The sequence below is a fragment of the Hyperolius riggenbachi genome, chromosome 2 (genome assembly GCF_040937935.1).
Source record: "Hyperolius riggenbachi isolate aHypRig1 chromosome 2, aHypRig1.pri, whole genome shotgun sequence".
NCBI classification, from domain to species: domain Eukaryota; kingdom Metazoa; phylum Chordata; class Amphibia; order Anura; family Hyperoliidae; genus Hyperolius; species Hyperolius riggenbachi.
This window is the reverse complement of record NC_090647.1, coordinates 4,396,245-4,422,773: the sequence shown is the minus strand read 5'-3', so window position 1 is coordinate 4,422,773 and position 26,529 is coordinate 4,396,245. Positions and strand designations below refer to the sequence as shown.

At 48.6% G+C, this 26,529-nt stretch overlaps 1 protein-coding gene across 1 annotated transcript in view; it reads left to right on the top strand.

Annotated features, from left to right (window-relative positions):
* The window catches only part of DCHS1 (dachsous cadherin-related 1), a 215,306-nt gene that overhangs the window by 174,557 nt on the left and 14,220 nt on the right, over positions 1 to 26,529 (top strand). The window contains exons 14-20 of the mRNA XM_068266467.1: positions 8,605 to 9,474; positions 10,058 to 10,171; positions 12,354 to 12,565; positions 20,312 to 20,466; positions 21,594 to 21,724; positions 22,049 to 22,335; positions 25,056 to 25,197. Of these exons, the coding sequence (XP_068122568.1) occupies positions 8,605 to 9,474; positions 10,058 to 10,171; positions 12,354 to 12,565; positions 20,312 to 20,466; positions 21,594 to 21,724; positions 22,049 to 22,335; positions 25,056 to 25,197 (1,911 nt within the window). The remainder of the gene's footprint in view (positions 1 to 8,604; positions 9,475 to 10,057; positions 10,172 to 12,353; positions 12,566 to 20,311; positions 20,467 to 21,593; positions 21,725 to 22,048; positions 22,336 to 25,055; positions 25,198 to 26,529) is intronic.

The window sequence follows — 26,529 nt, the reverse complement described above, 5'->3', positions numbered from 1 at the left end:
GGCAGCCTGGGTCATATCAGATCATAGTGAGTGATGCTGGGAGGTGTGTGATTGCAGCATGTGCAGCTGGAGAGCAGCCTGGGTCATATCAGATCATAGTGAGTGATGCTGGGAGGTGTTGATTGCCGCATGTGCAGCTAGAGGGCAGCCTGGGTCATATCAGATCATAGTGAGTGATGCTGGGAGGTGTGTGATTGCAGCATGTGCAGCTAGAGGGCAGCCTGGGTCATTTCAGATCATAGTGAGTGATGCTGGGAGTGTGAGATTGCAGCATGTGCAGCTAGAGGACAGCCTGGGTCATATCAGATCATAGTGAGAGAGGCAGGACTGTGTGTGATTGCAGCATGGGCAGCTAGAGGGCAGCCTGGGTCATATCAGATCATAGTGAGTGATGCTGGGAGGTGTGTGATTGCAGCATGTGCAGCTAGAGGGCAGCCTGGGTCATATCAGATCATAGTGAGAGAGGCACGACTGTGTGTGATTGCAGCATGTGCAGCTAGAGGGCAGCCTGGGTCATATCAGATCATGGTGAGAGAGGCAGGACTGTGTGTGATTGCAGCATGTGCAGCTAGAGGGCAGCCTGGGTCATATTAGATCATAGTGAGAGAGGCAGGGCTGTGTGTGATTGCAGCATGTGCAGCTAGAGGGCAGCCTGGGTCATATCAGATCATAGTGAGAGAGGCAGGGCTGTGTGTGATTGCAGCATGTGCAGCTAGAGGGCAGCCTGGGTCATATCAGATCATAGTGAGAGAAGCAGGGCTGTGTGTGATTGCAGCATGTGCACCTAGAGGGCAGCTTGGGTCATATCAGATCATAGTGAGAGAGGCAGGGCTGTGTGTTATTGCAGCATGTGGAGCTAGAGGGCAGCCTGGGTCATATCAGATCACAGTGAGTGATGCTGGTAGGTGTGTGATTGCAGCATGTGCAGCTAGAGGGCAGCCTGGGTCATATCAGATCATAGTGAGAGAGGTAGGACTGTGTGTGATTGCATCATGTGCAGCTAGAGGGCAGCCTGGGTCATATCAGATCATAGCGAGAGAGGCAGGACTGTGTGTGATTGCAGCATGTGCCGGTAGAGAGCAGCCTGTGTCATATCAGATCATAGTGAGAGAGGCAGCACTGTGTGTGATTGCAGCATGTGCAGCTAGAGTGCAGCCTGGGTCTTATCAGATCATAGTGAGAGAGGCAGGACTGTGTGTGATTGCAGCATGTGCAACTAGAGGGCAGCCTGGGTCCTATCAGATCATAGTGAGAGAGGCAGGACTGTGTGTGATTGCAGCATGTGCAGCTAGAGGGCAGCCTGGGTCATATCAGATCATAGTGAGAGAGGCAGGGCTTTGTGTGATTGCAGCATGTGCACCTAGAGGGCAGCTTGGGTCATATCAGATCATAGTGAGAGAGGCAGGACTGTGTGTGATTGCAGCATGTGCAGGCATAGGGCAGCCTGGGTCATATCGCATCATAGTGAGTGATGCTGGAAGGTGTGTGATTGCAGCATGTGCAGCTAGAGGGCAGCCTGGGTCATATCAGATCATAGTGAGTGATGCTGGAAGGTGTGTGATTGCAGCTTGTGCAGCTAGATGGCAGCCTGGGTCATATCAGATCTTAGTGAGAGAGGCAGGGCTGTGTGTGATTGCAGCATGTGCAGCTAGAGGGCATCCTGGGTCATATCAGATCACAGTGAGAGAGGCAGCACTGTGTGTGATTGCAGCATGTGCAGCTAGAGGGAACAACGGCCCCCTGGGACGGTGTTTTGGCACATTTTGGATGAAGCTGATTGTGTACAGTAATATCACTGGATGTATGCTGACACTTATGTGGGCGGACATCTTTGTTATGTAGTGCCCAGAAAGTTTTATTGGACTTACCCTGAGGGGTTAATGATGGACTGAGCTTCACCTAGGTCAGTTGACCGAAGTGGGAGGGTCCTCCTAGTATGGGGGTGGTGCACTGTATTAGTATTATATAAGGTTGCTGTGCGTCACCTGAGGAAGGAGGAAACCCCGAAACATGTTGTGTTCTGCAACGATTTAGATAAACTAACGTTTATTTACGCCAATTGATACCGGAGGGCGGAAGAAGGACATTACTGCTGGTGGTACTAGAGGGCTGTCACTAGGTAAGAGGTGCTGTATGAGGTGTTGTTACAGGAGGTCAGGAATATGGAGATAGGAGGTGTGATGACTACTCTTTCTCCTGAGTCATGATGAAATTCTTTCCCCCGCTGTTTGGTTCTGAATGAGCGATAGTTGATGGAGAAGGTGGGTGAGGTGTGGGGGAAGATTTTTGTTTCAAGGGTGTTTATTGTGCAAAAATCAAGTTCACAGTACAGAGAATCAAACATAAGATCCCCCATAGGGGAGTCATAATTATTAACACAATAATGAAACATTTCTATTAATCATTAAACATCAAAGAATAAACAGAGGAACTTATATTCCTACTCTAGATAATACTTACAATACATTAATATATATCAACCCGAATTTTTTAATGTATAATTTGGGGTCAGGAAGGGAAAAGCCCGGGAGGAATGAGAAGGGGGACAGAGGGAGGGTACAGGGGAAGGGATACAAGGAAGGCCCAGGAGTGGGGCTGGGACTCCTCCAGGTGTAAGGAGGGGAAAGGAGGGTAGGGAAGGAAAGGGTAAACAAACGTCAAACAGAAAGAAAGTAAACTGTGTATATAGATTAGGAAGGTCCGCCGAGTTCCACGTCCCCAGTGAATTTGAGACTTTATGCGACCAATAATGATAAATGTACACAACACCAGGAGATATTCTGTGAGGGAGTAGAAGAAGCTAATATGAACGTAGGGTATGTTCTAAACCTTCGTTGGCTTGAGTGTCTATCCAAGGGGACCAGACCTTCAAGAAAGCGTCCATTTTGTCATGGACCTTGGCTAGGAAGGGCCTCATTTAACTTCTTAAAAAAAATTGTTCGGGATTGAGGATTCTAGACTTCCAGTTATAGGCAATATTTCTTCTAGCCAAGGCCATAATATGATGTAGCAATTTATTATAGGGTGAGGATAGATTAGTAGGTCTATTGCCCAGTAGAGTTGGGCCGAACGGTTCGCCTGCGAACGGTTCCATGCGAACTTCCGTGGTTCGCGTTCGCGTCCCGCAGGCGAACTTTTGCGGAAGTTCGGTTCGCCCCATAATGCACCATGAGGGTCAACTTTGACCCTCTACATCACTGTCAGCAGGCCCAGTGTAGCCAATTAGGCTACACTAGCCCCTGGAGCCACTCCCCCCCCTTATAAAAGGCAGGCAGCGGCGGCCATTACGGTCACTCGTGTGCCTGCATTAGTGAGAGTAGGGCGAGCTGCTGCAGACTGTCTCTCATAGGGAAAGATTAGTTAGGCTTAGCTTGTTCCTGGCTGCATACCTGTTCTGTGAACCCGCCACTGCATACCTGTACTGTGAACCCACCACTGCATACCTGTGCTGTGAACCCACCACTGCATACCTGTGCTGTGAACCCACCACTGCATACCTGTTCTGTGAACCCACCACTGCATACCTGTTCAGTGAACCCACCACTGCATACCTGTCCTGTGAACCCACCACTGCATACCTGTCCTGTGAACCCACCACTGCATACCTGTTCTGTGAACCCACCACTGCATACCTGTACTGTGAACCCACCACTGCATACCTGTTCTGTGAACCCACCACTGCATACCTGTTCTGTTAACCCACCACTGCATACCTGTACTGTGAACTCACCACTGCATACCTGTTCTGTGAACCCACCACTGCATACCTGTTCTGTGAACCCACCACTGCATACCTGTACTGTGAACCCACCACTGCATACCTGTACTGTGAACCCACCACTGCATACCTGTACTGTGAACCCATCACTGCATACCTGTTCTGTGAACCCACCACTGCATACCTGTACTGTGAACCCACCACTGCATACCTGTTCTGTGAACCCACCACTGCATACCTGTTCTGTGAACTCACCACTGCATACCTGTTCTGTGAACCCACCACTGCATACCTGTACTGTGAACTCACCACTGCATACCTGTTCTGTGAACCCACCACTGCATACCTGTTCAGTGAACCTGCCACTGCATACCTGTTCTGTTCAGTGAACCCGCCACTGTATACCTGTTCTGTTCAGTGAACCCGCCACTGCATACCTGTTCTGTTCAGTGAACCCGCCACTGTATACCTGTTCTGTTCAGTGAACCCGCCACTGTATACCTATTCTGTTCAGTGAACCCGCCACTGCATACCTGTTCTGTTCAGTGAACCAGCCACTGTATACCTGTTCTGTTCAGTGAACCTGCCACTGTATACCTGTTCTGTTCAGTGAACCCGCCACTGTATACCTGTTCTGTTCAGTGAACCCGCCACTGCATACCTGTTCTGTTCAGTGAACCCGCCACTGTATACCTGTTCTGTTCAGTGAACCCGCCACTGCATACCTGTTCTGTTCAGTGAACCCGCCACTGTATACCTGTTCTGTTCAGTGAACCAGCCACTGTATACCTGTTCTGTTCAGTGAACCCGCCACTGTATACCTGTTCTGTTCAGTGAACCCGCCACTGCATACCTGTTCTGTTCAGTGAACCCGCCACTGTATACCTGTTCTGTTCAGTGAACCCGCCACTGCATACCTGTTCTGTTCAGTGAACCCGCCACTGTATACCTGTTCTGTTCAGTGAACCCGCCACTGCATACCTGTTCTGTTCAGTGAACCCGCCACTGTATACCTGTTCTGTTCAGTGAACCCGCCACTGCATACCTGTTGTGTTCAGTGAACCCGCCACTGTATACCTGTTCTGTTCAGTGAACCCGCCACTGCATACCTGTTCTGTTCAGTGAACCCGCCGCTGTATACCTGTTCTGTTCAGTGAACAGTTTGGTGTGTCAGTGTGAAGCAGTACCTTAATTACACTACCTGATTGATGTATACACATGCAAGATGTTTTAAAGCACTTTAGGCCTGTCATTTAGCATTCAATATGATTTCTGCCCTTAAAACGCTGATTTGCGTCAAATCTAGATTTTTCCCGGGGACTTTTGGCGTGTATCCCACTCCGCCATGCCCCCCTCCAGGTGTTAGACCCCTTGAAACATCTTTTCCATCACTTTTGTGGCCAGCATAAATTTTTTTTTTCAAAGTTCGCCTCCCCATTGAAGTCTATTGCGGTTCGCGAACTTTAACGCGAACCGAACCTTTCGCGAAAATTCGCGAACCCGGTTCGCGAACCTAAAATCGGAGGTTCGGCCCAACTCTATTGCCCAATAAGGCTATTGTAGGATTTAAAGGAGAGTGGATAGTAAGTAGAAGAGAGGTGCGCTTCCAGACTGTCCTCCAGAAGGCCTGGACTACAGGACATTGCCACCACATATGCCACATGGTCCCTGTTTGTCTACATCCCCTAGGACACAGTTGTGATTGTGATGGGCAGAATGCGTGGACCCTGGCAGGAGTAAAGTAAACTCTATGTAGCAATTTGAGTGAAGTTTCTATCGATGAATAGAATAAACTGTTCTTCAATAAGGTAGAACAGCAGTGTGCCCATTTAGCCAGACATTGAGGTCTCGCATTCTGCTTCCCAATCTAATTGAAATTTATATTTCTCCTCGTCAGCCGCTCTCGTTAACAATCCATAAATATCAGAAATAAGACCTTTTTCTAAAGGGCCCTGTCTGCATCTTGTCTCAAAAGTTGTATAAACAAGTATGTCCTTGTGTTTATCAAATTTGTCTAGGAATTTAAAAATTAGTTGGGCCCTAGAATATTCAGAGGGAGGCACATCTCTCTTAGTATAAAACTCTCCTAATTTCATTAACCTGAAGGCCGAAGTGAACTTGCCTATTCGTGTAAAGTCCTTGGATTTCCACCAATCAAAAGACTGAGCGCCTAGGCCTGGAGGAAAGTCAGGGTTCCCAATCAAACTAGGCATGAGGCTTACCCGGGATTGTAATCTGTATACAAACCTACATCTAATCCATAATTTTAAAGAATAGGCTAGTATTGGGGCCAGGGTCATAATCATTTTAACAGGAATTTTGGATGCCCACATGAGTCCTACCGGGGTAAGAGGATGTATTAATTTTGACTCTATGTCTACCCACAAATGGGCCGAATTGCCCAAATTTACAGCTACCAATTGGGAGAGTCTAGCGGCTCTAAAATAAGATTGGAGAATAGGGAGATTAAGGCCTTGCTTTTTTTTTGGACCAGATAAAAGTATGAATTTGCTTTTGTAACAGCATCAGGTGTGAGATCTTAATCGGGATTGGGAGGACTCTAAAAATATAAAGTAATCGTGGGAATAGGGTCATTTTGATTGAGTGGATTTTCCCGAGTAGGGAGAGGGGGGATTTTGACCATTGATCTAGATCTGATGAAAGTTTCCTGTACATAGCAGGAAAATTTACATCATATAATTTATTCGGATCTAGGGGAAGGTTTATTCCTAAATATTTGATATAATTGGGTTGATGCTGAAGACCCAATGAATCAGCCAGGGATTTCACATTTTTAGGGTGCATTCTAGAGATCATCAGTTTGGATTTATCGATATTTAACTTAAAACCTGAAAATATCGAGAAATCGTCGATGACTTTTAAGAGGTTTGGAATAGACGTGTGAGGGGAGGATAGTGTTAGAAGGATGTCGTCCGCAAAGAGGTTTAATTTGTATTGTTTATTCTTAATCGTAACTCACAGAATCTCCTTAGACCTACGGATCTTTATAGCAAGCGGTTCAATAATTAAGGCGAAGATGCCTGGGGATAGTGGGCAGCCCTGTCTCGTGCCTCTACATATGGGAAATCTAGTTTGGGAATAGGATGGGAGTTTAATATAGGCCGAAGGGTATGAGTAAAGGGTCTTGACGGCACTTAAAAAGTCTCCCGAAAAGCCAAATTTAGTTAGGACCGAAAATAGATATGGCCATTTTATCCTGTCGAAAGCCTTTTCCATATCCAAGGATAATAAGGCTAGGCTCTGAGAGGTCCTTAAACAGTAATGCTGTAAATCTAAGACTTTTCGTATATATTGTCGGAAGCTGGTCTCTGTGGGATAAACCCAACTTGATCTTTGTGGACTAGTGCCGGCAAGACCCTGTTTAATCTAACAGCTAATATTGAGGTGAAAAGCTTATAGTCCACTCCAAGCAAAGAGATAGGTCTATCATTTTTCGTTAAGAGTGGATTTCTTGGGGGCTTGTGTATAACACATATTGCAGAGGCTAAAAATTCTTGTGGAGGGGTCTTTCCTTTCATTAGAAAATTAAAAAATCGCAGGAGATGGGGAGTAAGCGTATATTCAAATTTTTTGTAATATACTGAGAAAAAGCCATCAGGGCCTGGAGCCTTCGATCTTTTTGGCCGTTTTATGGCTTCATGTAACTCTTCTTCATTAATTGGGGCATTCAGGGATTTCATAGTCTCTTGGTTAAGTGTGATTCCAATAGTATCTTGTAGGAACTTCTCTCTCTCGTCTGAGGCTACATCAGGGGTTGTACAATTTTGAATAATAGTCCAGGAATGTTTTATATATTTTCTCTGGATTTGAGGTTATATTACCTTGGGTGTCACGATTAGTTGTCTGCTTTAATCTTAATTTCTTAGCCAACCATTTGTTAGGCTTATTTAACTGTTCGTAGGCCATAGCCCCAGTCCATCTCATGGCTTTGCACCTCCGCACCTAGGATCGTGTCCAATTGTAGTTGTAGATCGAATATTTGTTTTTGAAAATATCGGGAGGGATTAGATTGATTTAGAAGGTGTAGGGTATTGATTTTATGCTCTAAATTAGATACAATGATCCCCTTATCTCTTTTAGCTTTTGATGCCTTTTTAATAAGTTCTCCTCTGATCACCGCCTTATGGGCAACCCAACACACACCATCATTCACATCTGGAGTGATATTTTCGTTGAAGTAGTTATCGCGAGATTGTTCTATATCATTACAAATACTAACATTAGTTAATAAAGATTCATTTAGTCTCCATTGAGAGCGAAAGGTTTTAGGTATTGGAGATGTCATCGCGGTCAAGACCATATCATGATCTGACCACGGGCATAGTAGGTGTCGAGAATAAGCTATCAAGGATGCACATAAAGAGGATATCAAAATCAGGAGGATTTTATAACTGTCCAGCGATAAATCATTTCCATTCTAGGTGACTCTGTCAGGACTGGTGCACACCAAGAGCGCTTCTGAGCACTTTTTGAAATGCTTGCTCTTTGAAAAGCACTTGGCTAATGTATTTGGATGGGATGGAGCACACCAGAGCGATGAGCTTTTTTCCCAAACGTAAGCTCGGGTCCTGCAGCATTTCTGCTGATTTCTGAGGCGATTCTTCCTCAATGTTAAGCATAGGAAAGTGGGAAATCGCTCTGAAAACCACTAGATCAGAGCAATTTCCCAAGCGTTTTTGTTACAGAAGCTGCTGCTTTACAGCTCTATGTAACAAAAAATAACCAACGCTACACTAAAACTCTCCTAGAATTGCCTAGAAAAATTACTTCAAAAATCGCTGAGCGTTTGTGATTACACTAGCGCTTTTTGGTGTGCACTGGCCCTAACGCTGACTGATTTCATATCCTTGCTTTCTTCTCACCAGGTGGAGATCCCTCCAGTGACTTCACATTGGACCCTTTTTCTGGAGCCCTCTCAACATCCCGTGCCTTGGACCGAGAATCCACTTCAGAGTACCGGTTGTCTGTATCAGTCCAGGATAGTGGCAGTCCTTCCCTCACTGCCACGGCCACTGTCACAGTGTCAGTGCTGGATCTTAATGACAACACTCCGACCTTCTCAGCATCCTCCTTCAATGCAGAGATCCCCGAGGGTGCCCCACTGGGCAGTTTGGTCCTGAAGCTGACAGCTGTTGACCCAGACCATGGCCCCAATGGGCAAACAACATTCTACTTGTCTAATGGTACTCAGGGCACCTTCCAGATTGACCCAATGACTGGACAGATCACCACGGCGGTTCAGCTGGACCGTGAGCGGAGAGCAGTCTATACATTCTTGGCCTGGGTGATGGACTCAGACCCCTCTGGGCCCCGCAGTGCCGAGGCCTCTGTCACCATTGTGATAAGAGATATCAATGACAATCCCCCTACATTTCTGCGCAGTCCTTTCCTTCTCAACTTGTCCCGTAACACCCCCATAAAGCGGACTCTGACCGCACTCAGGGCAGAAGATAAGGACGCAGGCGCCAATGCTTCCATCTTGTACAGGTTGGCCCCGCAGTCCACCAAAGGGGGGTTCTCTGTGGACCCTTACACCGGGGAAGTACGTCTGCTGGAGGCACTCGATGGAATGACCCCCAAAGAACGCACCGTGTACGTCCAAGCATCGGATCTTGGGGAGTCACCACTATCCACCACCGCTGTGCTCGTCATCCATATACGGGAGGAGGCAGCCCGAGGTCCTCGCTTTCCACGAGACTCCACCGATATCACCTTATCCGAGAATAGCCAGCAAGGTCAGTGTGTGATCTGAGGTCTGGGCTACCTCACCAGAGATATATATGACCCATCTGCCCCCCCAGTGTGACGACTACCCCCTTCCATATTGTAATCATGACTGTCCTCTGAGTGTGATGACACCACCCTATTATCCTGAATTGTGTGATAGAACTGCTTCTCTCTGTATAACAACTGCCCTGATATCATTGTGGCCTGTGCTGTCATTCTACCCTCTGTCATACTGTTATTGCCCCTCCTGATATACCTGCCCTGTACTTCATCGCCCTGACATCACCGTCACCCTGATATCACCCCTCAACCCGACAGCACCCGTCACCCTAACAGCACCCTCACCCTAATATCACCCATCACCCTGATATCACCCATCACCCTGATATCACCCATCACCCTAATATCACCCATCACCCTGATATCACCCATCACCCTGATATCACCCATCACCCTCACATCACCTGTGACCCAGACAGCACCCTCACCCCAACAGCACCCTCGCCCTGACTGCCTCGGCCTCTCCTTATCCCTCCTCATTTACCTGCGTTAGGAGATTGTTTCATTATTTGTGTGTCTTCTGCTCCTCAGGCTCGGTGGTGGGATCGGTGAGAGCTGCGCACAATGGAGGATCTTCTGGGAGAATCACCTACACCTTCCTCAGTGGAAATGAACATGGAGCCTTCAGCATCAACCCAAACACAGGTACTCACCATCCGGGAGCTCTATGAACCAAAACACAGGTACTCACCATACCAGGTGATCCATCAACCCAAACACAGGTATTCACCATCCCGGGAACTCCATCAACCCAAACACAGGTACTCACCATCCGAGGAGCTCCATAAACCCAAACACAGGTACTCACCATCCCGGGAGCTCCATCAACCCAAACACAGGTACTCTCCATCCGAGGAGCTCCATAAACCCATACACAGGTACTCACCATCCCGGGAGCTCCATCAACCCAAACACAGGTACTCACCATCCCGGGAACTCTATCAACCCAAACACAGGTACTCACCATACCAGGTGGTCTATCAACCCAAACACAGGTACTCACCATCCAGGGAACTCTATCAACCCAAACACAGGTACTCAGCATCCCAGGAGCTCTATAAACCCAAACACAGGTACTCACCATACCAGGTGGTCTATCAACCCAAACACAGGTACTCACCATCCAGGGAACTCTATCAACCCAAACACAGGTTCTCACCATCCCAGGAGCTCTATAAACCCAAACACAGGTACTCACCATCCCAGGAGCTCTATCAACCCAAACACAGGTTCTCACCATACCAGGAGCTCCATCAACCCAAACACAGGTTCTCACCATACCAGGAGCTCCATCAACCCAAACACAGGTACTCACCATCCCAGGAGCTCTATAAACCCAAACACAGGTACTCACCATCCCAGGAGCTCTATCAACCCAAACACAGGTTCTCACCATACCAGGAGCTCCATCAACCCAAACACAGGTTCTCACCATACCAGGAGCTCCATCAACCCAAACACAGGTACTCACCATCCCAGGAGCTCTATCAACCCAAACACAGGTTCTCACCATACCAGGAGCTCCATCAACCCAAACACAGGTACTCACCATCCCGGGAACTCTATCAACCCAAACACAGGTACTCACCATCCCAGGAGCTCCATCAACCCAAACAATGGTACTCACCATCCCAGGAGCTCTATAAACCCAAACACAGGTACTCACCATCCCAGGAGCTCTATCAACCCAAATACAGGTACTCACCATACCAGGAGCTCCATCAACCCAAACACAGGTACTCACCATCCCGGGAACTCTATAAACCCAAACACAGGTACTCACCATACCAGGAGCTCCATCAACCCAAACACAGGTACTCACCATCCCGGGAACTCTATCAACCCAAACATAGGTACTCACCATCCCGGGACCTCCATCAACCCAAACACAGGTACTCACCATTCCGGGAGCTCCATCAACCCAAACACAGGTACTCACCATCCCAGGAGCTCTATAAACCCAAACACAGGTACTCACCATACCAGGAGCTCCATCAACCCAAACACAGGTACTCACCATCCCAGGAGCTCTATGAACCCAAACACAGGTACTCACCATCCAGGGAACTCTATCAACCCAAACATAGGTACTCACCATCCCAGGAGCTCTATGAACCCAAACACAGGTACTCACCATACCGGGACCTCCATCAACCCAAACACAGGTACTCACCATCCCGGGAGCTCCATCAACCCAAACACAGGTACTCACCATACCAGGTGCTTCATCAATCCAAACACAGGTACTCACCATCCCGGGAGCTCCATCAACCCAAACACAGGTACTCACCATACCAGGTGCTTCATCAATCCAAACACAGGTACACTCAGACAGGAAGTGACTACAGTGTGACTCTCGCTGATAAGAAATTCCAACTATAAAACACTTTCCTAGCAGAAAATGGCTTCTGAGAGCAGGAAAGAGATAAAAAGGGGAATACCTTATCAGTGAGGGTCACACTGTAGTCACTTCCTGTCTGAGTCAGGACTGAGTCAGCCACTTACATACCTGATATTTAACTCTTTCAGGCAGAGAAAGAAAAAAAGGAACACAGCCTAGTTATATGTGTGCTAGGCACTGTTAATATACATGTCTATCGCATCATGTCACATGTCACTTCGGGTATCCTTTAAGTCAGGAAGTGAGGGAGTTTCTCCTAATTGAGGACACTCAGAGCAATAAAGATTCTATTATGGGGATGTCCGTCCAGTCCAGCAGTCGCACACAATGAAACTTCAATAACGTAATAACATAATCCCCTCTTCTCCAGGAGAACAGATAAGGACCAGTGCTGGAACCACTGACCACCTCTCGTTGTTTCCTCAGGGCAGATAACCGTTCTGCAGCCGGCACTGCTGGACTATGAAACCAGCCCACGCCACAAGCTGGTAATCCAAGCAGAGACACCCCAGCACTATGCCTTCACCACCATGAATGTCCTGCTACAAGACGCCAACGACAACACACCACGCTTCCAGCTCTCGCAATACACCGCCCACATCTGGGAAGCTCAGGCTGGAGGAAGTCGCATTATCCAGGTAGTAATGATGAAAATCACCTGACCAGCCACACCCACACCAGCATGACTGGAGGGCAGTCTTACGTCAGGCACACACCATGCAATTTCCACTTCAGATCCTAATTCCGATCATGAAAATTAGCAAATTGGGCTAAAGAATATATGCAGCCTACTGATTGCCAGTGACCAATCTCAAGCTCAAAATCGATCTTTCTCAATTGGAAGCAGATCAGATATACTGGAAAATATTGATCACAATACTGGCTATTGTTCCATGTGTGTGTCCTTTCTATTTATTTTTAAACAATATCCAATGAGAAATGTGTATACATGTGTACGCAAGTTTTGTTTTGCATCTGATCAACGTCAGATCTGAATTTCGATCTTAAAATTTACTTTTATAAGATCTTAAGTGAAAACTGCAATGGGCATTGGATGTGTACTCTGGAGGTTAGTGTAGGCCAATGGGCGTTGGATGTGTTTCTCTGGAGGTTAGTGTAGGCCAATGGGCATTGGATGTGCACTCTGGAGATTAGTGTAGGCCAATGGGCATTGGATGTGCTTCTCTGGAGATTAGTGTAGGCCAATGGGCATTGGATGTGCACTCTGGAGATTAGTGTAGGCCAATGGGCATTGGATGTGCTTCTCTGGAGATTAGTGTAGGCCAATGGGCATTGGATGTGCACTCTGGAGATTAGTGTAGGCCAATGGGCATTGGATGTGCTTCTCTGGAGGTTAGTGTAGGCCAATGGGCATTGGATGTGCCTCTCTGGAGATTAGTGTAGGCCAATGGGCATTAGATGTGCACTCTGGAGATTAGTGTAGGCCAATAGGCATTGGATGTGCTTCTCTGGAGATTAGTGTAGGCCAATGGGCATTGGATGTGCTTCTCTGGAGGTTAGTGTAGGCCAATGGGCATTGAATGTGCTTCTCTGGAGGTTAGTGTAGGCCAATGGGCATTGAATGTGCTTCTCTGGAGGTTAGTGTTGGCCAATGGGCATTGGATGTGCACTCTGGAGGTTAGTGTAGGCCAATGGGCATTGGATGTGCTTCTCTGGAGGTTAGTGTAGGCCAATGGGCATTGGATGTGCTTCTCTGGAGGTTAGTGTAGGCCAATGGGCATTGGGTGTGCTTCTCTGGAGATTAGTGTAGGCCAATGGGCATTGGATGTGCTTCTCTGGAGATTAGTGTAGGCCAATGGGCATTGGATGTGCTTCTCTGGAGATTAGTGTAGGCCAATGGGCATTGGATGTGCTTCTCTGGAGATTAGTGTAGGCCAATGGGCATTGGATTTGCTTCTCTGGAGTTTAGTGTAGGCTAATGGGCATTGGATGTGCTTCTCTGGAGGTTAGTGTAGGCCAATGGGCATTGGATGTGCACTCTGGAGATTAGTGTAGGCCAATGGGCATTGGATGTGCACTCTGGAGATTAGTGTAGGCCAATGGGCATTGGATGTGCTTCTCTGGAGATTAGTGTAGGTCAATGGGCATTGGATGTGCACTCTGGAGATTAGTGTAGGCCAATGGGCATTGGATGTGCTTCTCTGGAGGTTAGTGTAGGCCAATGGGCATTGGATGTGCTTCTCTGGAGGTTAGTGTAGGCCAATGGGCATTGGATGTGCTTCTCTGGAGATTAGTGTAGGCCAATGGGCATTGGATGTGCTTCTCTGGAGAATAGTGTAGGCCAATGGGCATTGGATGTGCTTCACTGGAGATTAGTGTAGGCCAATGGGCATTGGATGTGCTTCTCTGGAGGTTAGTGTAGGCCAATGGGCATTGGATGTGCTTCTCTGGAGATTAGTGTAGGCCATTGGGCATTGGATGTGCTTCTCTGGAGATTAGTGTAGGCCAATGGGCATTGGACATGTACTCTCGAGATTAGTGTAGGCCAATGGGCATTGGATGTGCACTCTGGAGGTTAGTGTATGCCAATGGGCATTGGATGTGCTTCTCTGGAGATTAGTGTAGGCCAATGGGCATTGGATGTGCTTCTCTGGAGGATAGTGTAGGCAAATGGGCATTGGATGTGCACTCTGGAGATTAGTGTAGGCCAATGGGCATTGGATGTGCTTCTCTGGAGATTAGTGTAGGGCAATGGGCATTGGATGTGCACTCTGGAGGATAATGTAGGCCAATGGGCATTGGATGTGTACTCTGGAGGTTAGTGTAGGCCAATGGGCATTGGATGTGCTTCTCTGGAGATTAGTGTAGGGCAATGGGCATTGGATGTGCACTCTGGAGGATAGTGTAGGCCAATGGGCATTGGATGTGCACTCTGGAGATTAGTGTAGGCCAATGGGCATTGGATGTGCTTCTCTGGAGGTTAGTGTAGGGCAATGGGCATTGGATGTGCACTCTGGAGATTAGTGTAGGCCAATGGGCATTGGATGTGTACTCTGGAGGTTAGTGTAGGCCACTGGGCATTGGATGTGCTTCTCTGGAGACTAGTGTAGGCCAATGGGCATTGGATGTGCTTCTCTGGAGATTAGTATAGGCCAATGGGCATTGGATGTGCACTCTGGAGATTAGTGTAGGCCAATGGGCATTGGATGTGCTTCTCTGGAGATTAGTGTAGGTCAATGGGCATTGGATGTGCTCTCTGGAGATTAGTGTAGGCCAATGGGCATTGGATGTGCTTCTCTGGAGGTTAGTGTAGGCCAATGGGCATTGGATGTGCTTCTCTGGAGGTTAGTGTAGGCCAATGGGCATTGGATGTGCTTCTCTGGAGATTAGTGTAGGCCAATGGGCATTGGATGTGCTTCTCTGGAGAATAGTGTAGGCCAATGGGCATTGGATGTGCTTCACTGGAGATTAGTGTAGGCCAATGGGCATTGGATGTGCTTCTCTGGAGGTTAGTGTAGGCCAATGGGCATTGGATGTGCTTCTCTGGAGATTAGTGTAGGCCATTGGGCATTGGATGTGCTTCTCTGGAGATTAGTGTAGGCCAATGGGCATTGGACATGTACTCTCGAGATTAGTGTAGGCCAATGGGCATTGGATGTGCACTCTGGAGGTTAGTGTATGCCAATGGGCATTGGATGTGCTTCTCTGGAGATTAGTGTAGGCCAATGGGCATTGGATGTGCTTCTCTGGAGGATAGTGTAGGCAAATGGGCATTGGATGTGCACTCTGGAGATTAGTGTAGGCCAATGGGCATTGGATGTGCTTCTCTGGAGATTAGTGTAGGGCAATGGGCATTGGATGTGCACTCTGGAGGATAATGTAGGCCAATGGGCATTGGATGTGTACTCTGGAGGTTAGTGTAGGCCAATGGGCATTGGATGTGCTTCTCTGGAGATTAGTGTAGGGCAATGGGCATTGGATGTGCACTCTGGAGGATAGTGTAGGCCAATGGGCATTGGATGTGCACTCTGGAGATTAGTGTAGGCCAATGGGCATTGGATGTGCTTCTCTGGAGGTTAGTGTAGGGCAATGGGCATTGGATGTGCACTCTGGAGATTAGTGTAGGCCAATGGGCATTGGATGTGTACTCTGGAGGTTAGTGTAGGCCACTGGGCATTGGATGTGCTTCTCTGGAGACTAGTGTAGGCCAATGGGCATTGGATGTGCTTCTCTGGAGATTAGTATAGGCCAATGGGCATTGGATGTGCACTCTGGAGATTAGTGTAGGCCAATGGGCATTGGATGTGCTTCTCTGGAGATTAGTGTAGGCCAATGGGCATGGATGTGCACTCTGGAGATTAGTGTAGGCCAATGGGCATTGGATGTGCACTCTGGAGGTTAGTGTAGGCCAATGGGCATTGGATGTGCACTCTGGAGGTTAGTGTAGGCCAATGGGCATTGGATTTGCTTCTCTGGAGATTAGTGTAGGCCAATGGGCATTGGATGTGCTTCTCTGGAGATTAGTGTGGGCCAATGAGCATTGGATGTGCTTCTCTGGAGATTAGTGTAGGCCAATGGGCATTGGATGTGCTTCTCTGGAGATTAGTGTGGGCCAATGAGCATTGGATGTGCTTCTCTGGAGATTAGTGTAGGCCAATGGGCATTGGATGTGCTTCTCTGGAGATTAGTGTGGGCCATGGGCATTGGATGTGCACTCTGGAGATTAGTGTAGGCCAATGGGCATTGGATGTGCACTCTGGAGATTAGTGTAGGCCAATGGGCATTGGATGTGCTTCTCTGGAGATTAGTGTAGGCCAATGGGCATTGGATGTGCACTCTGGAGATTAGTGTAGGCCAATGGGCATTGGATGTGCACTCTGGAGATTAGTGTAGGCCAATGGGCATTGGATGTGCTTCTCTGGAGATTAGTGTAGGCCAATGGGCATTGGATGTGCTTCTCTGGAGGATAGTGTAGGCCAATGGACATTGGATGTGTACTCTGGAGGTTAGTGTAGGCCAATGGGCATTGGATGTGCTTCTGTGGAGGTTAGTGTAGGCCAATGGGCATTGGATGTGCTTCTGTGGAGGTTAGTGTAGGCCAATGGGCATTGGATTTGCTTCTCTGGAGATTAGTGTAGGCCAATGGGCATTGGATGTGCACTCTGGAGATTAGTGTAGGCCAATGGGCATTGGATGTGCTTCTGTGGAGGTTAGTGTAGGCCAATGGGCATTGGATGTGCACTCTGGAGATTAGTGTAGGCCAATGGGCATTGGATGTGCACTCTGGAGATTAGTGTAGGCCAATGGGCATTGGATGTGCACTCTGGAGATTAGTATAGGCCAATGGGCATTGGATGTGCACTCTGGAGATTAGTGTAGGCCAATGGGCATTGGATGTTTACTCTGGAGGTTAGTGTAGGCCAATGGGCATTGGATGTGCACTCTGGAGGTTAGTGTAGGTCAATGGGCATTGGATGTGCTTCTCTGGAGATTAGTGTAGGCCAATGGGCATTGGATGTGCACTCTGGAGGTTAGTGTAGGCCAATGGGCATTGGATGTGCACTCTGGAGGTTAGTGTAGGCCAATGGGCATTGGATGTGCTTCTGTGGAGGTTAGTGTAGGCCAATGGGCATTGGATGTGCTTCTGTGGAGGTTAGTGTAGGCCAATGGGCATTGGATTTGCTTCTCTGAGGATTAGTGTAGGCCAATGGGCATTGGATGTGCACTCTGGAGATTAGTGTAGGCCAATGGGCATTGGATGTGCACTCTGGAGGTTAGTGTATGCCAATGGGCATTGGATGTGCTTCTCTGGAGATTAGTGTAGGCCAATGGGCATTGGATGTGCTTTTCTGGAGGATAGTGTAGGCAAATGGGCATTGGATGTGCACTCTGGAGATTAGTGTAGGCCAATGGGCATTGGATGTGCTTCTCTGGAGATTAGTGTAGGGCAATGGGCATTGGATGTGCACTCTGGAGGATAATGTAGGCCAATGGGCATTGGATGTGTACTCTGGAGGTTAGTGTAGGCCAATGGGCATTGGATGTGCTTCTCTGGAGATTAGTGTAGGGCAATGGGCATTGGATGTGCACTCTGGAGGATAGTGTAGGCCAATGGGCATTGGATGTGCACTCTGGAGATTAGTGTAGGCCAATGGGCATTGGATGTGCTTCTCTGGAGGTTAGTGTAGGGCAATGGGCATTGGATGTGCACTCTGGAGATTAGTGTAGGCCAATGGGCATTGGATGTGTACTCTGGAGGTTAGTGTAGGCCACTGGGCATTGGATGTGCTTCTCTGGAGACTAGTGTAGGCCAATGGGCATTGGATGTGCTTCTCTGGAGATTAGTATAGGCCAATGGGCATTGGATGTGCACTCTGGAGATTAGTGTAGGCCAATGGGCATTGGATGTGCTTCTCTGGAGATTAGTGTAGGCCAATGGGCATGGATGTGCACTCTGGAGGTTAGTGTAGGCCAATGGGCATTAGATGTGCACTCTGGAGGTTAGTGTAGGCCAATGGGCATTGGATTTGCTTCTCTGGAGATTAGTGTAGGCCAATGGGCATTGGATGTGCTTCTCTGGAGATTAGTGTGGGCCAATGAGCATTGGATGTTCTTCTCTGGAGATTAGTGTAGGCCAATGGGCATTGGATGTGCTTCTCTGGAGATTAGTGTGGGCCAATGAGCATTGGATGTGCTTCTCTGGAGATTAGTGTAGGCCAATGGGCATTGGATGTGCTTCTCTGGAGATTAGTGTGGGCCATGGGCATTGGATGTGCACTCTGGAGATTAGTGTAGGCCAATGGGCATTGGATGTGCACTCTGGAGATTAGTGTAGGCCAATGGGCATTGGATGTGCTTCTCTGGAGATTAGTGTAGGCCAATGGGCATTGGATGTGCACTCTGGAGATTAGTGTAGGCCAATGGGCATTGGATGTGCACTCTGGAGATTAGTGTAGGCCAATGGGCATTGGATGTGCACTCTGGAGATTAGTGTAGGCCAATGGGCATTGGATGTGCTTCTCTGGAGATTAGTGTAGGCCAATGGGCATTGGATGTGCTTCTCTGGAGGACAGTGTAGGCCAATGGACATTGGATGTGTACTCTGGAGGTTAGTGTAGGCCAATGGGCATTGGATGTGCTTCTGTGGAGGTTAGTGTAGGCCAATGGGCATTGGATGTGCTTCTGTGGAGGTTAGTGTAGGCCAATGGGCATTGGATTTGCTTCTCTGGAGATTAGTGTAGGCCAATGGGCATTGGATGTGCACTCTGGAGATTAGTGTAGGCCAATGGGCATTGGATGTGCTTCTGTGGAGGTTAGTGTAGGCCAATGGGCATTGGATGTGCACTCTGGAGATTAGTGTAGGCCAATGGGCATTGGATGTGCACTCTGGAGATTAGTGTAGGCCAATGGGCATTGGATGTGCACTCTGGAGATTAGTATAGGCCAATGGGCATTGGATGTGCACTCTGGAGATTAGTGTAGGCCAATGGGCATTGGATGTTTACTCTGGAGGTTAGTGTAGGCCAATGGGCATTGGATGTGCACTCTGGAGGTTAGTGTAGGCCAATGGGCATTGGATGTGCTTCTCTGGAGATTAGTGTAGGCCAATGGGCATTGGATGTGCTTCTCTGGAGATTAGTGTAGGCCAATGGGCATTGGATGTGCACTCTGGAGGTTAGTGTAGGCCAATGGGCATTGGATGTGCACTCTGGAGGTTAGTGTAGGCCAATGGGCATTGGATGTGCTTCTGTGGAGGTTAGTGTAGGCCAATGGGCATTGGATTTGCTTCTCTGGAGATTAGTGTAGGCCAATGGGCATTGGATGTGCACTCTGGAGATTAGTGTAGGCCAATGGGCATTGGATGTGCACTCTGGAGATTAGTGTAGGCCAATGGGCATTGGATGTGCTTCTCTGGAGATTAGTGTAGGCCAATGGGCATTGGATGTTTACTCTGGAGGTTAGTGTAGGCCAATGGGCATTGGATGTGCTTCTCTGGAGATTAGTATAGGCCAATGGGCATTGGATGTGCACTCTGGAGATTAGTGTCGACCAATGGGCATTGCATGTGCACTCTGGAGATTAGTGTAGGCCAATGGGCATTGGATGTGCTTCTCTAGAGATTAGTGTCAGCCAATGGGCATTGGATGTGCCTCTCTGGAGATTAGTGTAGGCCAATGGGCATTGGATGTGCTTCTCTGGAGGTTAGTGTAGGCCAATGGGCATTGGATGTGCACCCTGGAGATTAGCATACATTTACAAGACTTGGGTGTTCTCCAGAGATCAGCATGAAGCAATGAGCATACTGGATGTGCTCTTCTGATAATTAGCTCAGCAAAATGGACATCAGTTGTACTTTAGTGATTACCACAGAAGAACCGGTAAGAACAGGAAGTGGTATTTATGTTATTCTGACTCTACTCCAGGTCCTCGCTGAAGATCCAGACCAAGGAATGAATGGTCAGATCACTTACGCTTTTGAGCAGTCGCAGCCCATGAGGGACCTGTTTCACATCGATGCACAAACCGGGGTCATCACAACAGCAGCCATCCTGGACCGGGAGATCTGGTCTAAAGCCCGGTAATTATATCATAGAAATGTGTCCTCTTTCTCTTCAGGTCTCTACGTCAATTCAGAAACCTCCTCTGTCTGAAGGCTCTCAAGATATATCAGATTTCTCTCCTGACTTCCTACCTTAATCAGCTTTACCTGGTGTGGAATACAAGATTAATAGCATTGAGGGCACAAGTTGTAGGCAAGGAGCCGGTGGGATAAGGTATCACCATCTCTCTCTCTACCGTGAAACCCAATTCTGGCTATACAATGTCTGCACACCACTTACAAAACAACTCCCCATTTTGAGACTGCGCTAGATGTCAGCCATTTTGAGAATGTGCTAGATGTCAGCCATTTTGCTGACTATGCTAGATGTCAGCCATTTTGAGACTGTGCTAGATGATTTACTCTCACCAAGAGCAGTCCTTTTTTTATTCCTAGTATCCTGGTGGAGATAATCTTCAGCCCCAGAGGCCTGAAGTGTCCAACCTTTCCTCTTATCTATGCAGTTCAGTCATAATAGTGATTAAGAAGGATTATCTCTCATTTTTACTCAAATAGTGATTAGTTGTCCTGAGCTCACAACCCATAGGTCATAGGACACATGGTTCACTTAACATTGTAGTCTCAGAGGCTCAGCCTGACCCACTTCTAGTGACAACCTCTGTGGATGACTGTGCTAGAAAGAGACTATGTAGGGTGAGAGCTGAAACACTCATCTAGAACTGAGCGGGACATCCACTCCAGGATTGTATCACAAGTCTCTCAAACTATGAGGTCACAGGAGATGGAGATCTCTTCTTTTCCACCTACCAACCCGCACATATGGGCCATACGTGTACCAGCTAACACATACAGGTCCGCAGTGCAATAGTAATGAGAGATGTCCAGGTCTGAATGAACTGTGAAGGTTCATCCAGACCTGGACATCTCTCAGTACTATTGCACTGCTGACCTGTCACGTTAGCTGGTACACGTATGGCCCATATGTGTGGGTGGGTAGGTGGAAAAGAAGAGATAGGTTCTGCCAGACAGAAGGTTGTCCTGTAAGGACAGACAATGCTGGGTGTGAGGACATGCTGCTGTGTGCACTGAGGACTTGAAAAGCTCACTTTGGCCAATCATCAGATATTTTCCATCTCTTTCTCCAGGCTGGTGGTGACAGCCACAGATCGGGGCACGCCTTCACTGACTGGCTCAGCTGTCCTCACCCTGGTGGTGATGGATGTCAATGACAACAGCCCAACCATTCCTGTACAGATGGAGCTGAGTGTTCGTGAAGGTAAGTCTGCCATTATATCTCCATACACTAGGCCGGACTTTGGACAGTCAGTAACATATCACTATAGTGTGACAACTGCTGTTAGGCCACCACATACAGCTACCAAAACAGCAAACTCCAGGTGTTGGGTAACTTATAATGAAGAAAGGGGGTGGCAAATACTTGGGAACCATACTGGTGTCCAGACTCTATTAAAATGGGACATTTTCCAGTCATGACCTCCTTACCAAAGATAATACACCAGGTGGAGCTCCCATAATTTGTCCTACAAAGCATTTCCCTCTTGGCTGACTTGTTTTTCCTCGATCTTGTTCTCTCGCTCAGATGCTGTGATTGGCTCAGAGATTGCTCAGGTGACAGCCAATGATGTAGACTCTGGTCCCCCATTATGGTATGTGCTATCTATAGATGGGTCTCCAGGAGGGACATTTGGCATCTTCCGCTATGGAGGTCAGATCTGGCTGACAGAAGCCCTTGACTATGAGGAAAGGTCATCATACACACTCACCATACAGACCTCAGATGGGAAACACCAGAGCCGGGCAGATTTACGCCTCATCCTGCAGGACATCAACGATAACGCTCCAGAGTTCCGGCAGAGCCTATATCAGGTACCAGTCACACTGTGTATGATCCGATCCCACCTATCTTGTGTGACGTAAGGGAGCAGCAAGCCACAGCCAGTAACACCCCCTCTTACTGTGTGACATTTGTGGTGGGAATACAGCACTTTATTGGCAGCTGTGTCTAGAGCCGAGGCTGCGATTGGGGTGGCATCTGGAAATTAGTGAGGAAGCACATGGAGGAGACAGATTACGGAGAACTGTGTAGGTTAGACTTGATGAGGAACATTCAGGTAATTGGCAGCCAGTGAAGGACAGAAGTGATGAGTGAAGGTTGGGTGGTAGCTGGAGACTAGTGAGGAGATGTATGGAAGATATGGACTGTAGAGAGCTTTGTAGGCTACAGTTGGGAGCGTGTAATGGATCCTCGGGGTAATTGGCAGCCAGTGAAGGAGAGAAGATGTGTGCGGAGCAGAGGTTGTGGTTGGGTGGTAGCTGGAGACTAGTTAGGAGATGTATGGAGGAGATAGACTGTAGAGAGCTTTGTAGGCTACAGTTAGGAGCGTGTAATGGATCCTCGGGGTAATTGGCAGCCAGTGAAGGACAGAAGATGTGTGCGGAGCAGAGGTTGTGGTTGGGTGGTATCTGGAGACTAGTGAGGAGATGTATGGAGGAGATAGACTGTAGAGAGCTTTGTAGGTTACAGTTAGGAGTGTGAAATGGATGTTGTGAGGAGATGTATGGAAGAGATGGACTGTAGAGAGCTTTGTAGGTTACAGTTAGGAGTGTGAAATGGATGTTGTGAGGAGATGTATGGAAGAGATGGACTGTAGAGAGCTTTGTAGGCTGCAGTTAGGAGTGTGAAATGGATGTTGTGAGGAGATGTATGGAAGAGATGGACTGTGGAGAGCTTTGTAGGCTGCAGTTAGGAGTGTGTAATGGATCCTCGGGGTAATTGGGAGGTTGCCAGGCGGCTGTGTCCAGAGTAGAGGTTGGGGTGTGGGAGTGGCAGCCAGTGAAGGACAGAAGGCTTCAGTGTGCAGAGCAGAGGTTGGGTGGTATCTGGAGACTAGTGAGGAGATGTATGGAAGAGATGGGCTGTAGAGAGCTTTGTAGGCTACAGTTGGGAGTGTGTAATGGATCCTCGGGGTAATTGGCAGCCAGTGAAGGAGAGAAGATGTGTGCGGAGCAGAGGTTGTGGTTGGGTGGTAGCTGGAGACTAGTTAGGAGATGTATGGAGGAGATAGACTGTGGAGAGCTTTGTAGGCTACAGTTAGGAGTGTGGAATGGATCCTCGGGGTAATTGGCAGCCAGTGAAGGACAGAAGATGTGTGCGGAGCAGAGGTTGTGGTTGGGTGGTAGCTGGAGACTAGTTAGGAGATGTATGGTGGAGATGGACTGTGGAGAGCTTTGTAGGCTACAGTTAGGAGCGTGTAATGGATCCTCGGGGTAATTAGCAGCCAGTGAAGGACAGAAGTGAAGAGTGAAGGTTGGGTGGTATCTGGAGACTAGTTAGGAGATCTATGGAGGAGATGGACTGTGGAGAGCTTTGTAGGCTACAGTTGGGAGTGTACAATGGATCCTCGGGGTAATTGTCAGCCAGTGAAGGAGAGAAAATGTGTGCGGAGCAGAGGTTGGGATTGGGTGGTATCTCTGGAGACTAATGAGGAGATGTATAGAGGAGATGGACTGTGGAGAGCTTGGCAGGCTACAGTTAGGAGGGTACAATGGATCCTCGGGGTAATTGGGAGGTTGGCAGGAGGCTGTGTCCAGAGTAGAGGTTGGGGTGCTATCTGGAAATTAGAGATGCAATGTAGGGAGAAGAAGGGTTGTGAGGAGCATTGTAGGCTACAGTTAGGGGATATAAGTGGATCCTCTGGATAAATATCAGTCATTACAAAGCAGAAGAGAAGACCTGCAGGCGAGGAATGAGAGGAGCAGTGAATGGTTGAGTAACAGAGATCAGGATACAAATGGAAGTTATGATAATCGAGGCAGGATATGATTGGTGTCCTGCATAAGGGAAAACAGATGTTAGATGTGTGGATGAATGTGTGGAACAATGAGACAGAGTGTCAAATCATCCGTAAGGCCTCTTTCACATTAGACAACACGTGCAGGAGCCAGTTCCTGCACGCGCTTAATAGGCTGCGGCGTGTCGTTGGGAATCTGCGGTGCGACGCTGAGTACCGGTGGTAATAATTAATTAAACCAACGGGAAAACGCTGATTCCCAATGATAAAATGCTCCTGGGTGTGTCGTACCGCAACGCATCGAAACGCAGCGTCGGGAGTGAAAGGTAAAATGAATGTCTATGGACTTTCATTTTACCTTGGTCAACGCAAAGTTTCGACTGTGAAAGAGCCCTAAAGAAATGTTAGTCATTTATCGGAACAGCAGGCAGAGACGTGGACTGACTCTGGGGACATATTACCACTCAAAGCTTATAAAGAACTAGTAGACCTAAGTCAGTTAATATAATGGTCTCTAGGTCTCCCTCACAACCCCCACTCCCGCCCCTGTGACCGCCGATGTCAGCGCGCATGTGTGCGCCTGCCCAGCCCCGTCCTCCTCCTGTCCCAACGGCTGTCCGTGCTACACATGCGCAGTAGCGCAAACGCCTGGACACAGGGACAGGGAGTCAGAGACACTTGCCAATTATTTTATAGGATGTGGAGTTTATGCTTAGAGTGCGATTGTTCCTCATACACAACAGTGACTGGCTGATGGCTGATGATGCATTGATCGCCTTGTACCTCTTCCATCAGGTGACAATCACTGAACATACAAAGGCCTGGACTCCACTTATCACCATCTCCGCCACAGACCGGGACTCTGGGGAGAACAGCAGAATCACCTACACAGTGCTGTCACCAGCAGGGGGCGCATTCTACATCCATCCAGGGAACGGTATGTAGTCTGAAAGTCATCAATACTGTTGTTCCAGGTTTCTCTATAGCAAGTCAGAGTATCAAGCCTCCTGGCCCTCTGTACCCCACTGACACCTCACTGAGACCTCTGTACCCCACTGACACCTCACTGAGGCCTCTGTACCCCACTGACACCTCACTGAGACCTCTGTACCCCACTGACACCTCACTGAGACCTCTGTACCCCACTGACACCTCACTGAGGCCTCTGTACCCCACTGACACCTCACTGACACCTCTGTACCCCACTGACACTGCTCTGAGGCCTCTGTACCCCACTGACACATCACTGAGACCTCTGTACCCCACTGACATCACTGAGGCCTCTGTATCCCACTGACACCTCACTGAGACCTCTGTTCCCCCCGACAACTCTGAAGCCTCTGTACCCCACTGACACCTCACTGAGGCCTCTGTACCCCACTGACACCTCACTGAGGCCTCTGTACCCCACTGACACCTCACTGAGGCCTCTGTACCCCGCTGACACTGCTCTGAGACCTCTGTACCCCCCAACACCTTACTGGGGCCTCTGTACCCCACTGACACCTCACTGAGACCTCTGTACCCCACTGACACCTCACTGAGGCCTCTGTACCCCACTGACACCTCACTGAGACCTCTGTACCCCACTGACACCTCACTGAGACCTCTGTACCCCACTGACACCTCACTGAGGCCTCTGTACCCCACTGACACCTCACTGACACCTCTGTACCCCACTGACACTGCTCTGAGGCCTCTGTACCCCACTGACACCTCACTTAGGCCTCTGTACCCCACTGACACCTCACTGAGGTCTCTGTACCCCACTGACACCTCACTGAGACCTCTGTTCCCCCCGACAACTCTGAAGCCTCTGTACCCCACTGACACCTCACTGAGGCCTCTGTACCCCACTGACACCTCACTGAGGCATCTGTACCCCACTGACACCTCACTGAGGCCTCTGTACCCCGCTGACACTGCTCTGAGACCTCTGTACCCCCCAACACCTTACTGGGGCCTCTGTACCCCACTGACACCTCACTGAGACCTCTGTACCCCATTGACACCTCACTGAGGCCTCTGTACCCCACTGACAGCTCACTGCGGCCTCTGTACCCCGCTGACATGGCTCTGAAACCTCTGTACCCCACTGACACCTCACTGAGGCCTATGTACCCCACTGACACCTCACTGAGGCCTCTGTACCCCACTGACACCAATCTGTGGCCTCTGTACCCAAATGACACCTCACTGAGGCCTCTGTACCCCGCTGACACTGCTCTGAGACCTCTTTACCCCACTGACACCTCACTGAGGCCTCTGT